General features: G+C 45.0%; 2 protein-coding genes across 3 annotated transcripts in view; one reads left to right on the top strand and one right to left on the bottom strand.

Moving 5' to 3' along the window:
• stab1 (stabilin 1) overlaps positions 1-6,777 on the bottom strand; it is a 39,664-nt gene extending 32,887 nt beyond the window's left edge. Inside the window, exons 1-10 of the mRNA XM_029826739.1 lie at positions 6,360-6,777; positions 6,147-6,274; positions 5,826-5,941; positions 3,449-3,534; positions 3,143-3,212; positions 2,926-3,021; positions 2,216-2,329; positions 1,940-2,127; positions 1,087-1,223; positions 226-353 (exon numbers count right to left, since the gene is read on the bottom strand). Coding sequence (XP_029682599.1) covers positions 226-353; positions 1,087-1,223; positions 1,940-2,127; positions 2,216-2,329; positions 2,926-3,021; positions 3,143-3,212; positions 3,449-3,534; positions 5,826-5,941; positions 6,147-6,274; positions 6,360-6,407 — 1,111 coding nt within the window. The 5' untranslated portion in view covers positions 6,408-6,777. The remainder of the gene's footprint in view (positions 1-225; positions 354-1,086; positions 1,224-1,939; positions 2,128-2,215; positions 2,330-2,925; positions 3,022-3,142; positions 3,213-3,448; positions 3,535-5,825; positions 5,942-6,146; positions 6,275-6,359) is intronic.
• A 1,981-nt stretch (positions 6,778-8,758) lies between these two features.
• nisch (nischarin) lies at positions 8,759-15,150 on the top strand. 2 transcript variants are annotated; one of them, XR_003885961.1, is made up of 14 exons: positions 8,759-8,984; positions 9,231-9,314; positions 9,765-9,947; positions 10,298-10,346; positions 10,473-10,636; positions 10,735-10,830; positions 11,136-11,231; positions 11,308-11,460; positions 11,668-11,736; positions 11,983-12,168; positions 12,335-12,463; positions 13,805-13,918; positions 14,129-14,280; positions 14,912-15,150. XR_003885961.1 is itself a non-coding variant. In XM_029826740.1 (13 exons), the coding sequence occupies exons 1-13, from the start codon at positions 8,760-8,762 to the stop codon at positions 14,915-14,917; spliced, it is 1,554 nt and encodes a 517-aa protein (XP_029682600.1). In that variant the 3' UTR covers positions 14,918-15,150. The 2 variants fall into 2 exon arrangements, 1 of the variants encoding a protein (XP_029682600.1); XM_029826740.1 differs by lacking the exon at positions 14,129-14,280 and having other exon boundaries at positions 8,760-8,984.
• The last annotated feature ends 19 nt before the right edge of the window (positions 15,151-15,169 follow it).

Below are 15,169 nucleotides of genomic sequence, written 5' to 3'. Positions count from 1 at the left end.
TGTTGCACCGGTACTGGTGCAACTTTAAGTGCACGGCAGGGTAAAACCTCCCAAACACACTATAAAGAGGGTAAAAACAAAGGCTTTTGGCCTGTGTTGGCAGTAATATTTATGTTTAAATAATATGGCCACTCAACACTTTTAAACTCCTCAGATTGATAATGCTCACATGTACAATCCCAATTTAAAGCAACATTCTTGATGTTTGTTTGTTGTTTTCTTTACCAAATAAGTCAACTGCACCACTCAGGTTGTGTCTTTGGCTTCCAGCGCGGTCCAGTTCGATCAAGCGGTCCATGATGTTACCGTAGCAACGGTAGCCATCACCAATCTGATCTGCATCACACTCGCACCTGGAAACGGGTTTAGGATGTAGTATTAACTGGTAGACATACACAAATGTGCTGGACGAACGTATCTGACCACCGACCACGGTCACGTGTTTGCCACCACTTCTCCAAATCAACAGTAGTAACCTGATGTTTGGATGCTAGATGCTCGTCAAGACGGCTCGCCAGCTAACCTGCTATCTAGACGGATGAAGAAATTCTAAATTCAAGCTAGTTGAATTAAAGGTCAGCTTGCAAAACCAACTGATGGATGCATCATCCTCTTAATTGAGAATGTGTAACAGTTGTAACGCTGATTGTTTGGCAACATTGATTGTTTTTTTTTTAACTTTAATTCAAGTTAAAGGTGGACGTTGAGAGCTGTAACAGTCTGACTTTCAGTGTTATATTGTTGTTTTGGTTTTTCAGGTCCGAGATCAGAAGTTGCCCTCTTGTTTTATGGCAAACAACAAGATAATTCATCAATGTTGTGAATACTGATAACACTGCTGATATTGATATGGCTTCGGCTCTTTGTCTAAATTAATTTTATTCCCACTCCCAAGAAGATTTGCTGTTAAACCAAATACTGAGAAAAGGGCATGAATGCTTCTGTGATACCTGTAAAACAACAGACAAATAGACAGTTCATTTTCTTTTTGACTGTGTCTTTCTGGTGTATCGAGTGTAGATTGATAAGGGACTATTTGATTATTGGGGCTCTCGTGGGGCAGTGGTTTGGTTTTTGGTGTTTTACCTTGCTTGTCCATCGAGTCCAGTTCTACAGACAGCTGTGGAGTGACACGTGTCTTTTTTACAGGCAGAGACGAGCTGGCAACCAAACTCAGCGCTGCCGCGAATGGGAGATAAGCCGAGCATGCATTCACAGCTGGACTGTGAGAGACATAGAGAGAGAGACAGAGACAGGGAGGGAGAGAGAGAGAGAGAGACAGGGAGTGAGAGAGAGACATAGAGAGAGACAGGGAGTGAGAGAGAGGCACAGAGAGAGAGAAAAAGACAGGGAGTGAGAGACAGAGACAGGGAGTGAGAGAGAGACAGGGAGTGAGAGAGAGACATAGAGAGAGAGACAGGGAGTGAGTGAGAGACAGGGAGTGAGAGAGAGACATAGAGAGAGAGACAGGGAGTGAGAGAGAGACACAGAGAGAGAGAAAAAGACAGGGAGTGAGAGAGAGAGACAGAGACAGGGAGTGAGAGAGAGAGACAGAGACAGGGAGTGAGAGAGAGACAGGGAGTGAGAGAGAGACATAGAGAGAGAGACAGGGAGTGAGAGAGAGACATAGAGAGAGAGACAGGGAGTGAGAGAGACACAGAGAGAGAGAAAAAGACAGGGAGTGAGAGAGAGAGACAGAGACAGAGACAGGGAGTGAGAGAGAGAGACAGAGACAGGGAGTGAAAGAGAGACATAGAGAGAGAGACAGGGAGTGAGAGAGAGACACAGGGAGAGAGACAGATATAGGGAGTGAGAGAGAGACAACGAGAGAGAGAGAGACTGTTTTGTCTGGTCAATAGTCTGTTGTGATTAGCATTGATTCTTTGTGGTATTTCTTTATATGTTAGCTTAAAGTCCTGATTCTGTCAGAACTCCAAACCTTGTTGGGTCCCTTGAAGACGCAGTAAGTGGAGTTGAAGGGACACCCTCCGTTGTCCTTGGAGCAGGGGTTTATGGGTATACAGATCTTGCCGTTACCCTCATAGTCCTGCTTACAGGAGCAGCTGACTTTTGACTCCTTTATGGAGCACTGGCCGTTTACGTGGCAGTCCTTCGCTGAACAGACACCTGAACGGGAAAACCTTTTAAAATGAAGTCCTCCCTACAAATGATGATGCTGTGATGTCACCCATGTGAAAGGGAGATGCTTCCTCACTTCCGCACTTTCCGTTTGCTGTCTTCCTGTACCCTGGCAAGCATTCACAGAAGGTGGCCTCTCGCTCTTCTTTACAGTATGAGTAGGGTTTGCAGTTACTGCACTCAGTGGTCACTGCCAAAAACAGTACACAATAAGAGTTCACCGTGGCAACCAGCGACTTTCAAAACAAAACACGGGTCAAAACACAGAAAAGATCACCTCAGGAGAGAAATAAAACAACACGTTAGCTGGTTACTATTAATTATGGAAGTTCTTAATAAGACTCTAAATAAGGCTGATGCTCGGCTGGATACATGGGATGGATGCAGGCCCACTGGAGTCGCCCACTGTCGCCTTTCTGCTGTTTTGAGAAGCTTTTTGACCTTCAAGGCTGTCCAGCTGCTCTTCAAACAAGCAGAGGAGACCTTTCAGCAGGAGATCTCACTGCCCTCGATGCACTATTGTCTGCTCACGTAAGTAAAAAGTCATCAGCGTGTTGAGGGCACTAAAACCTAATCAGGTCTAAAAATATGAAACCTGAAACCTGGTGGGACACATCTCCAAAGCCTCAGCCATGGTCGGTATTCATCAGTGGTGGAACAGTGGGTAACCAGTGACAGGGTGATGGGCGACCCTCATTAGAATTAAACTGTGATTAATTACCCAACAGCTCACATGCTCTATAATGTGGTCTGCGGTTTTTAGAAGGGTGTAAAATCCAGATTTACCTCGGTCACAGCGTGGTCCGCTGTACGGTGGTTGACACAGACACTGTCCATCACCCTCAGAACCGGTGTTACACACTCCATGCTCACAGTCACACTCTGTACACACAAAAACACAAAAAACTATAGGTAGAAACTCCAAGAATAGTTCCTAGGGAACGTGAAGGTATTTTCTTATTGAAATACTGACATATTTTTGCTGTGAATGTATGAAGTATACCTTTATCACAATTCTTTCCATAAAAGTTTGGCTTTGCACAGTCCTGACAGGCAAATCCAGAGAATCCCTCCTAAAAGGAGAGATTGGTAAATAATTATGAACACCTTCTAAATCCCTCACAAGTCATAAATCTCTAATCCTGCTTCTACGTTGCACAGCAGTCTGGTTGTCTGGTCAAACTAGTAACTTTGCATTAAAAACTACAAATCCCTAAATGCATCACTGCCCAATAGGATCATTAACCAAAGCTATGGAATTTAAGTCTTTGGTGAACAATGGCAGACCCTGAAGACGGAGGACACTAACTTCACAAATGCAGGTGCCGTTGCCGCTGTGTCCATCCAAACAGGTTCCGTGTGAGTTACAGGTCTTCCCTGACCAGCTTGGACAGGCTGCAAATAAACAGCTAAACGTTATCGGATCATTCTGCTTGTATATGAGGATGTAGGTTAGGTTAGAGTAGGTTAGGTTAGGTTAAGATAGGTTGGGTTGGGTTGGATTAGGTTAAGATAGGTTAGGTTAGGTTGGATTAGGGTAGGGTATGTTGGGTTGGGATAGGTTAGGGTAGGTTAGGTTGGGTTGGGTTAGGGTTAGGTTAGGGTAGGGTAGGGTAGGGTAGGTTAGGTTAGAGTAGGGTAGGGTGGGTTAGGTTAGGTTAAGATAGGTTGGGTTAGGTTGGATTAGGGTAGGTTAGGTTAGGTTGGGTTAGGGTAGGGTAGGGTAGAGTAGGGTAGGGTAGGTTAGGTTAGGTTATATTAGGTTAGGTTAGGTTAGGTTGGGGTAGGGTAGGTTAGGTTGGGGTAGGGTAGGGTCGGTTAGATTGGGTTAGGTTAAGATAGGTTGGGTTGGTTGGATTAGGGTAGGTTAGGTTAGAGTAGGGTAGAGGAGGGTTAGGTTAGGTTAAGATAGGTTGGGTTGGGTTGGATTAGGTTAAATAGGTTAGGTTGGATTAGGATAGGGTAGGTTGGGTTGGGATAGGTTAGTGTAGGTTAGGTTGGGTTGGGTTAGGGGTTAGGTTAGGTTAGGGTAGAGTAGGGTAGGGTGGGTTAGGTTAAGATAGGTTGGGTTAGGTTGGATTAGGGTAGGTTAGGTTGGGTTAGGGTAGGGTAGAGTAGGGTAGGTTAGGTTGGGGTAGGGTAGGGTAGGTTAGATTGGGTTAGGTTAAGATAGGTTAGTTTAGGCTTGGTTAGGTTAGGTTAGGTTGGGGTAGGGTAGGTTAGGTTAGGGTAGGTTGGATTAGGTTAAATTGGGTTAGGTTAGGGCGGGTTAATGTTCCAGTTGAAATCTGTTTCTCTCTCTGTATATTCTATCCTTTCCCACACACTCACCTCCTCCCCCTTAAATGCATAATCATCTCTTTCCTTTACTTGGCTCTAATTGCATCCTGCTGCTTCCTTGTACTGTATATATCAGCCCTTCCTCTGAGTGCTGGGTTGATTATCAGCGCAACATTGTAGTCTTCTGTTTACTGTTGAATGGTTCAATTAGCTGAAGTCTTGAGTTGCCCTTAGTGATTTGAAACTGGTACGATTATGTGGACTCACTACTGTGTAATTTAATAAATAAAATGAAACTCTTTCCGGGCCTTGGATCTGTTTTTGGAGTCATCTGTCTATATGTTGTCAGTATGATCTTGCCAAAATAGGTTACACAAATTTAGTTTGCAAGATTTTACAAGCCTGGAACCCACAGGCAGAAGGAACAGTATTTATACAGTATTTATATGATAAAAAGAAGTGAAAGGATTTGCAAAAGACAGCCTTTTACATGATGTTGGGGAATAAAAGTGTCTCCTAATCAACCATCAACAAGAAAATCTCAGCCTCTGCGCCGTAACTCATCAGTCACCCCTGATCCAGCTCTGTTTCCAGGTGGTTACCCTGAAAACATCCTGCTTCATCTCTACCAAGCCGGGCCACATCTGCTGATTTGGGGGTATCGGTGGTTAATGCATCAAAACTGCTGCATTGGCTTGTCCGCAGGAAGCATGGCAGGAAATGTTCCTCCCCCTTTTGTTCCTGGCACAATACCAGAGCAAGAAAGTCCTTCAGATATGCCACCCCCCCCCCCAACCCCCACCCCGCAGATCTGTTAGACTTTTTTAGCCAGGCAAATATAACGGCTGAATTAGTTCCACATCAAACCCTCACACCTAATAAATCCTAAAGCAACTCAAATCACAGACAAGTTCAAATTGGGGGGTCTCGCCTCAACTGTCAGTAACTGATATTATGTTAGGAGAGTGGGGGAGACCATTTAAAAACCAAACCAAGACCAACATAATGACATTTCTCTCCAGGATGCATTCACGCCCTGACAGGCTCTGTCAAATATTCAACATTATTACATTTAAATGAGCTAATCCTGAATTTGAGGGGCTCTTTTTAATAAAATCTGTACAAACTAGCACTCTGTTTGTTCAGCTTTACCAGTGGTCTACAGTTTGCTACATGCACGGCCTTTGAATCATCTTTAACCTCTCAAATCTGCATTCACCCATCTACACTAAAGGCATATTATTAGAGGGACTGTTGGCTCCTATAAAAATCCCTATTTGGATCACATCCAGCTATTTGTAAAGGTTTCTACAGTCCAATTTCAGCCCAAAAGCCTCATTAGGAAATTTCAGAGTGATGTTGAGTATACATTCAGGTGAACATGTACGTGAGCGTGTGGTTCTTACCAAGGCACAGAGGTCCCCAGTGTTGTGGGCAGCATACTGGCTTCAAATAACTCCTCACACAGATGTGCTGACACCCGTCCAGCTCCATCTCTCTGCCGCCGATTTGGACCACATAACTGGGAACATGAGGCGAGGACAGCACCGAATTTACACCATCTTTAATTGCAGTTCTTAGCAAACAGTCGGGTGAGTTCAGGTATTTCACACTTGATGATTTGTGGTGCAGTGTAGCAGTGGCAAAATGTAAAAAGTCCCTGTACAGTGGGCTCGTAAAGTTTGTCACTGTTGTAAACTTTACATTCCTTGACTTTTGGTGCCTACCTGCAGTTAGCTGTGCCCACGCTGCTGGAGCCACGAGGGCAGCTGCTTGCCGTGCATGCAGCCCAGGACGTGCAGAGGCTGTGGGACGTCTCCAACTGTGGGACATCGCACCGTCCAGCAGTACCAGTCTGAGGACAAACGTTGATGTATGTAAAGGTTTCTTTGAATCTAAAGCACATTTGAAAAAATGAGAAGAGGCCGGAGGTGTCTTACCTGTTCTTGGAGTGAAACCTGCAGATGCAACAACACCAGCAGCAGCATGGTTAAAAAAAAAAAAAGTCCAATCCACAGTGGAAAACAAATCCAACGGATCACAGAAGAAGGCGATGTTGATAATAAAGCATCTGTGTTCTCTGGACTTTGTTTCTCTCTCTAATGGAGTCTGACTCAAACACAAAATGGTGTACAACAATAACTAAATCACACAAATAACGGCAGCTCAACGAAGACTGAAAACATGAAAACTACAAGCACCTAAAAAGAATTGAAGCTCCAACTTTGAAATCATGGACAGTAACCCTTTCTTAATGTTAGGTTGATCCCAAAAAGCGGGAGCTGTTGCTGTCGTCTTGTTCTTTTTTGGAACAGAGTGAAAGCTCCATGAGCGACTGACACCTCCCAGCAGGGGTCATCTCCACCTACTGCTTCCTGAGAGTGCCAGCAGCAAGGCTACGGTGGCTGTAGTGGCCGTGTGGCCGGCTCAGCTGCACAAAAATCCCTCATTCTGGATCCAAAAAAGTAATATGGATTGACTCAACATTCTCTTCTGAGACTGTTGTGGCCTACAGTTACCAATATTAACCAAAAGTTGCAGTCTTTTGTAGCAATACACATACCAACCAGGTTTATTTAATCCCTCTCTGAATGCTTCACAGAACAAAATCACCTTTGTCTATTCTAATTTACCGTATATAGGAGTGTGTGTGAGTGTGTGGTACAGTCCTTCTTTATAACCCTCATTTGGAATCATGGAATAAGACTTCCAGAGCAAGAATTTTCCAACTTCCTCTATGATGGCGAGGGGAAGAGTCAACCTTTCTGAATGTTCACCAGCAGTTTGAGGGAAGTGAAGCTCAGTTGAATATGATTCTGATTGTATAAATCGTTCTGTTAATGGAATTTAATTTTCTTCAATTCTTCTGTCTCCGCTGCTCCAGTTTTCATTTGGCTACTTAATAATCAGATTTTATGATAATCCAATTGAGTTTAAAAGCCCAAGTAAATAACAGCTTGAATCATGCCTGAGAGGAGAAGTGGGAAAAAGCCTTATCTGCTCTTGACAAGAGCTTTTGGAGGATTTGCCCTCCTGCCGATCCCGGCGAGAGCTGGCCTTATCCGGTGACGCTGCAGTTTTGGTCTGTTTCCTGGAATGCAAAGAAACAACTGTGAAAACAGAACGACTGCATTTTCCTTTTTGACAGAGAAGCAAATCTGAGGTCAAACGGAATGTTGTTGGTTTTTAAAAAAACAGAAGGCTGCATAAAAGCAGGAAGCTGCTGAGCACAGGATCTTCAACATTTTGTCAGATTCTTCAGTGGAAAGTCTTTACACCTCACCCCGCTCATCCTATTTATGTCAAGATAGACGACCCCCCTGGTGTCATAGATTGAAATTAAAGGTTTTTGACCTGGTTGGCGTATCCATATGATGCATTTTATGAAAAATATGAAACCTGTAATGATTATTTGTGGTTATTTCTTGGATTAATACTCACTTTGTATTTAGCTTCCATCCAGGCCGGTCCTTTGGATGTGTCTTCTTGTGCTGTCAAACCTCTCACCACCCTCATATGTGCCTCCTTCTCCTCCCTGTTCTGTTTCATCTGTGTTCTGAATCTCCCGTTGCCTTAGTCTGGCTCAGGACACTGGTCTCCAGCTGGCCCCCAATGCTGGCTGGCTCCTGGGCTGTTCCAGAGTGGGCCTGACTTCTGCCATTTACAGCTCCATTGGCTTTCAAGTATTTTTTTTTCTTTGCAAGAAATCAGACCGAATAAGATCCGAAAGTCAGTGACTTAAGTCTGTAGGGGCCACACAGAGTGCTCACTGCAGGAACATTATTTATCCCTATCATCATGTGTCATGTTTTTAAAGTCATTGTGTGTACTAAAATTTATTTTTACAAATTCATTGACTTATGAGGAAAATATCTTGTAAATGCACAGATACGGGTGCTGGTTGGAACTTCTTCTTTATTTCCATTTTTGCTTAGCTTACCATAATCAGACCATTGCTTAAAATGTCAGCAAACTGTAGGCCTTTATCTAATTTCCCTTTTATCTTTAAAATTCCTACGAAGGTGGCCGTGACCCAGCTCCCAGAGGAGAAACAGTCTTTCTGAAATGTTTGAGTCAGAGTTCTGTGAAAGCACAATTAATATTTAAAATGGATTAAACAAAACGCAGGGCTGCATACTTCCGCTGATAAGTATAAAATAATTCCCACTTCTTTTTCACTTTTCCTCCTTTCTTTTATTACACACCTAAAAAGAGCACATTGCTTTTTCGCCCTATCACTGTTGTAGCTTTATTTTGTCCCGTCCGTTATTGACAACTAACGTACCAGCGCGTGACGTTAATGTTTGTGAACCGCTGTCAATAAAGTTTGAACCCGTCAAATGAGTCAGCTGCTCTGCTCAGGACCACAACAAACATGGCGGCTGGAGGCGGCTAGGCGGCAGGAAGCACAGGAAACCCCCGGAGACTTTTATTATGTACACATTAAACACAAAAAGATCCTTTCTCATCGTCTCGGTCTAAGAATGGAGTCCTTCCGACATCCAGGGCGAGTATGCGAGAAGAAAGTCAGCGTGGTTGGATCGGAGCTGGTGGAAAATTACACTGTAAGAAGCGTCCCTGTCCCTGGTGCTTAGCGACGGTTACCTTAGCTTGTAGCTAACAGCTCCCATCCTGTCGCTATTATTGTTGTGGTGTCGGGAAAATGGCCTATCTGTTTGGTTTATTTCAGTTTTGTAGCTTTTAGAGTGGAAGCAGAATTATCTGGCTGCAGAGTCACCACTGGACCATCCTTCTATACCAGATGTGGCTGGAATCCCAGCGGTTTCTAATCCGGATCATATGTGTTTCAGGTTTATATCATAGAAGTTACAGACGGACAGCATACGTGGAGAGTGAAACACCGCTACAGTGACTTCCATGACCTCCACGAAAAGGTGAGCAAGTCTCATTTCAGCATCAGACTCAGAACTTTCCGTCTTAAAACGACAAAGGTCCAACCTTTCGTGCACTTCTCACAGTGTTTTTGGCTACTCTGCTTTCTCCCATATTCCTTAAACCCCTTAATCCGAATGTTTACTGGACTTTTACTCGTGTTTTATGTATATGTAACTAATGAAGGGAGTCTTCCTCCATGGATGACCTTAAGCGCTCTGCCGGGTTTCCCTAGTATCCTTTTAGACTTGGAGACCAACGATAATCGCTATGATGGCCATAATTAAACTGCAATGCTAAATCCTGAACACATCTACAACACTGGCCTAGGAGGCGTGAAGGGATTGCTGGGGAAAGTCCCCAGCAGCCGTCTGAGGTTGACATGGATTCAGCTCCAGCACTTTGCCTTCTCACCTTTAAATGTCAAAGTTGGTCTTGATGTTTCCCTTTAGTTAAAAGCTGAGGAGAAGGTGGATCAAGGGCTGCTCCCTCCAAAGAAGATGTTAGGGAAGAACTCCAAGAGTCTGGTGGAGCTGCGGCAGAAGGAACTGGAACTCTACCTGCAGACTCTGTTGCTGCAGTTCACAGAGGCCATGCCCACGCTGCTCGCCAAATTCCTGCATTTTCACTTCTATGTGAGTATGCCTCTCTTCAGGTGGCTTCACATCCCTGTACTGCTCCTAATAGACATGGGCTTGCTGAATCCTCACCAGGAAGCTATAAAAAGTGATTGCAAGTTGCGTTTTTAAGGCCATATATTCATTAAACGCTGCGAACGGGGCGGTTCGAGTAGACGGTTAGCTTTAACTCTTACAGAAGGTGTGTCTTCGATAGATTTCTTTTGTATTTTCACATCTGAATGATGGCCCTTGTCACACGCATGGACATTTGCTTGCTATCCATGTTATATTTACATTTATAAATACTGGTCCTAATCTTTTAACCAGTGCTTCATGTGATCTCTCCCATAAAATGTGTGTTTCAGGAAATCGATGGTATCACAGCAGCACTGGCAGAGGAGCTGTTCTATAAAGGTTTGTCTCTTTTCTGTCTTCCGTTCATCCCGTCGCTCTCCAGTTTATTCCAGGGAGGCTGTGTTCATCCGTGTGGGTACTTCCTGTCTGTTTTCATCATCCCTGTCATGTGCGTGTGAGCTGCAGGGGAGAAGCTGCTCCAGGATGGTAAAGTTTTCATAGTGCGTCCGCTACAGCTTCACGCCGTCTCCCAGCAGCTACGTTTTGCTAAGCCAACAAGCTGTAACGGAGATGCCAAGACGGACCTGGGGCACATTCTCGACTTCATGTGCCGACTGCGATACCTGAAGGTCACACGTCGTCTGTCAGACCTGTTTGTTCTGTGTAGAGATTTTGCGAGAAGTTAAATGTTGACGTTTCCCCCTTTTTTTTTGTCTCTGTTGACCAGATTCTGGGTAGTAAAGTTCCAGTCGGAACCAGCAACATCCACGAGAGCAGTCTCCCCTTTGATCTGTCTCTTTTTAAATCCCTTCATCACATAGAGGTAAATATCTCCATCTGCACCGCTCATGCTGTCCTGATCGTATTAAAGCCCCTTTTGTCCGTGTGGAGATTCCTGGTGAACGCTTGAGGCAGGAAAATAACAAGGCTGTGATCAGTGTAAACAACACGTTAGCTAAAAAACACGACCGCTTCTCACAATTAGGAGCTACTCAGCAAAGAGGCTGAAAGGGTACGCTAAGACTGTCAACTCAATATCAGATGATACTGAGTAATCTAATCTAATCAGTCTCACACACAGCAATATTGTAACTTGTCTATTTTGTAACTTGTCTCCCCTCTCTTCAGATCAATGAGAGCAGCTGTCAGCAGATTCAGGGTCTGTCGTGTTTGAGGCCAAGCTTGACCACTCTGAGCATCCACCACAGCACAGAAACCATGATGGTACAGCATCTCCTACGTCTACTAGAGGTGTCTTGTTTGGTGTTCTAAGCAGCTGATCTGCTCTGGCTGCCTGCAGTCAATACTTGTCCCAGAGGCAGTTGAGTTTTCCCAGTGGGAGGCCGAGGGGGAATTGTCCAACTGCCCTATAACGGCTGTCATTCCCGTTTGGAGCACCCTAACGACGCTGGACATGAGCCACAACAGCATCAGCGCCATTGACAGATCCGTGGTGAGGGACGCGTCCTCTTCCTTCGCTGTGTTTTATGCAGCAAACGACCATCCAGACTCCGATTTAAGAACATCACACAGTCAAAAGAAGGGCAATAGCTCTGTTTTTAACTTCCATCATTTGCATCTGTTCCGTCATAGAAGTCAGGATAATGTGGGAGAGTTCCGCTCCCTCGCTGAAGCCTTTCTGTGGTTTTCTCCGTTGCAGAAAGTCATTCCGAAAGTGGAGTTTCTGGACCTCAGCCACAATCATCTGTCGTCTGTGGAAAACCTCCAGGTACGAGCCCGTGGGGATGAAGGAGGGCAGGTTTTTAAAACTCAGGACCGGCTGCTCTAGCTCCATTGGGACAATCTGTTACCATGGTAACCACGTAGATGCAGTTGGTGTATCATTTGAGGCCAATCGGCCTGTCTTGCTGTTGTAAATGTTGCTATAGTTGTACGCGATGACGAGTCAGCCACGGGTGAGGTGCCCACAGGCGCTATGACCTCCGCTAATAAAGTCCCGCTCGTATGATTGCAGCACCTGTATAATCTGGTCCACGTCGACCTGTCGTATAACAACCTGCGGGTCTTAGAATCTGCTCACACCCACCTGGGCAACATCAAGACCCTGAACCTGTCTGGCAACCAACTGGATCATCTTGCCGGCCTCACCAAGCTTTACTCCCTGGTCAACCTGGATCTCAGCCACAACCAGCTGGCTCTGGTAATCCCAGTGAATGGCTGGTTTTTTGACTTGTTTTTAGGGTGCTGGTGTTTTTGACTGCCTGTTTATATCGAGACGTCAATAGGGTTCCACCAGCACCCTGTACAGGTCACGCTGCACACGAGAGGACATCTGTCAGAACTCATTTGTACATGTGTATTTGCAGTTGGACCGGATTAAGAACATTGGCTCTCTGCCATGTTTGGAGAAACTCAACCTTTCCAGTAACCCCATGTGCATCATTCCAGACTACAGAACCAAAGTCTTGGCCCAGTTCGGGGACAGAGCAGCAGAGGTACAGCTATCTCTCCCCCCCCTGTTTTTGTTTGGACGGGTCCTTCTTCTGCCCAACATGAGCCCTCCTGTCAGACATCAGAGCCGCTAGGGCAGGGGTCACCAACCTTTTTGAAACCAAGAGCTACGTCATGGGTACCGAGTCGTGTGAAGGGCTACCGCTTGACACACACAAATTGTGTGTGTGTATCAATAACTTAGAGTGGGCAACAGAAAAGATCAATATTCAACACTTTATTATTATTAATCTCAGCAATTGTTCAGACGATCACTTATACATTTGATCAGAAAAGAAAATTCACCAGACCCTTTCAACCATAAGAAACTAAACCATTTTAACAATTCATAAACTATGTTGAACCATGTTTAAAAAGTTATGCAACATTTAAAAAAATTAACTTTCATATTGAATAAATCTTAACTGAACAAATCTACTGCAATTCTGCTCAAAATCTGTTACATTTTATAAACACACTTTTTAGCTACTGTCGAATGCTTCCCGGTGGGTAGTTAGCATTAGCATTGTAGCTTTCATGACGCGTGGTGAAGCGTCGCTCCACATTGTGCTGCTTCGCCGTCATCACAGTCGCCCCACAGATGCAACATACACACCTTCCTTTCACAGTAGTAAAAATTGACTCTCCCTCCCATTCACTTTGAAAATGATAAATTTACTGTCTTCTTTTTGCCATGTTTTTGGGGTAGAAAATTGCCCTCCACTCACCATCTTCACTACCCGCTAGTTTATTCTCCACAAGCGCAAAAGGTTCTTTCATGCGCACAATACTGACCTTTGAACTAGGTCAGAGTTCCCCTTCACTTTATTTATATTTTTATTTATTTTTAAGAAATCTATGTAAATGCAGGTGTGATTTAAAAAAAATAGCGGTAGAAAAAATCTTCTTAGACGCACCTCACTTGCGAGTTTTGCTATTTTTAGAACAGGCTTGCGGGCGACTCATGTGCTCGTTGCGGGCGACTTGGTGCCCGCGGGCACTGTGTTGGTGACCCCTGCACTAGGGGGTAGATATATGGATGAATACACAACGGAGGCCAGCGGAGGAAGTGATGCCATCGCTAGCTGCTGGCTCACACCGCTAACTGACTGAAAGGCTAACGGAGAAGCTAGATCATAGCAGCTTTGGTGCAAGTAGTAACGATGCACTCGAGGCTTTGAAAGCATAAGAGTGATCCCTGATGATGTCAGGACCAATATTACTGTCCAGATATTACTGTCCACCACATATTGTGGTGATCACACTGTGAACAATATGTTTAAATTGATTTTTTTTAAACATCAGATGATAGCTGTGCTTTTTTTTCCTTGGGTTTGTCACTGCAGGTTTGTCTGGATGGTCAGGTGACGACGGAGAAGGAGCTGGACACGGTGGAAGTTCTGAAAGCCATTCAGAAAGCCAGAGACGTGAAAGAAAAGAGGACTAGCAGCATCGCTAAGGTACGCTTTGTCAAACCGGCCAAATGAGGAAGTAAGAGGTGTTGCGTTTTCGCACTAAGCGAGATCACGCCGTCGTACGTGTGTGTGTCCTGTAAGCCCCGACCGCTGTGCTGCTGCAAGGCCGCCTCTGGCAGACTTAAGTATGTGAACTTGTTGATGCCGTAGCTGGTTGCTGCTCTCTGAAGGCTTTTCTCCTCTCTGTCCTGTCAGGTCAGTGATGAGACCAGGCTGTTTGCTGCAGCATCCTAACCTCTACTACTCCATCCCCTCCTCATCCTCCTCCTGCTCCTCCACTGCTGCTCCTGCAGCCCTTTAACAGCTGTTTAATTGGTCCCGTTTTATTTCCACACTTAGATTTACCAGTTAAGTTTCCGTGCTAATGTGTAATAGATGGAAAGAGCAGCTGGTTGTGATGATGTGGTCGCCGTGCTGAATGCTTTCTGACCGCCAGGAACCTCTGTAGGACTATTACAGGAGCCAGACCCAAAATAAGCTCGAGAAAATCTTTTTTTTTAAACTAATTTGTTGGTTAACTCAGCAGGAATGGTAGCAGAGAAACCAAGGACTGAATTTGGGGCACACCTGTGTGATCTTCCAGAGCTTTTTTTAGTCTAGGAAATGGAGGAGAGGCCTTGGAGCTTGCACAGTGCCGTTTTATGGTGCCGCTCAGCTCAAAATAGGCTGCAGGTTACACTCAAAACATGCTGCTTTAGGTTTTTGAGTCAAATTTGCAGCTGAAAGTATGACCGGGTTAATAAATGTTGAAATAAATGTTCAGTATTTTTTAAAAACCAAGTGGATCGATCCAGTTGCCAGACAACCGCTGTCACGTCCTGCAGCTAATGTAAATCTAACCCCGCCCCCTCAACATGATGGCGCTGTTGCCCTCTGGTTGATGTTGTTGCTAACGTGCGCTGATGCGTTCTAGTCTAGACAGTCACTGTTAAGAGCCGACGTTGCCGTGAGCATGACTGAATTGTTTTCTTCTTCCAGGTGTGATGATTCCTCAAACGTCCTCCGCCCTCGTGGACACCCAACATTGCCCCTGCACGTCCCGATGCACCTCCCGTCCTCTGGCCTCGCTCAGGCCACAGCCCATAAACAGTATTTGGACACAGTCGCACGAAAATCAGTCGGTGACTCTTTCAGGTCTGGAGTTTATGTTCCTCACCACCTTCTGAGTTTCCTCATCAATGCCTGTAAATAATAATAAACCCGTCTGTGTCAACCGACGCTTGTGTCCGGCATCGC

Source organism: Takifugu rubripes, chromosome 19 (assembly GCF_901000725.2).
Source record: "Takifugu rubripes chromosome 19, fTakRub1.2, whole genome shotgun sequence".
Taxonomy (NCBI): Eukaryota; Metazoa; Chordata; class Actinopteri; order Tetraodontiformes; family Tetraodontidae; genus Takifugu; species Takifugu rubripes.
Note: the sequence above shows the minus strand (reverse complement) of the source record. Positions and strands in the feature narration are given on the sequence as shown.

Bases quoted from the DNA above. Each gene is read 5' to 3' on its own strand.
- nisch (XM_029826740.1), top strand. From the start codon at position 8,760: ATGAGTCAGCTGCTCTGCTCAGGACCACAACAAACATGGCGGCTGGAG. The intron at 9,948-10,297 runs GTGAGTATGCCT...TGTGTGTTTCAG, and splicing joins TCCTGCATTTTCACTTCTAT to GAAATCGATGGTATCACAGC. The intron at 10,347-10,472 runs GTTTGTCTCTTT...TGTGAGCTGCAG, and splicing joins AGAGGAGCTGTTCTATAAAG to GGGAGAAGCTGCTCCAGGAT.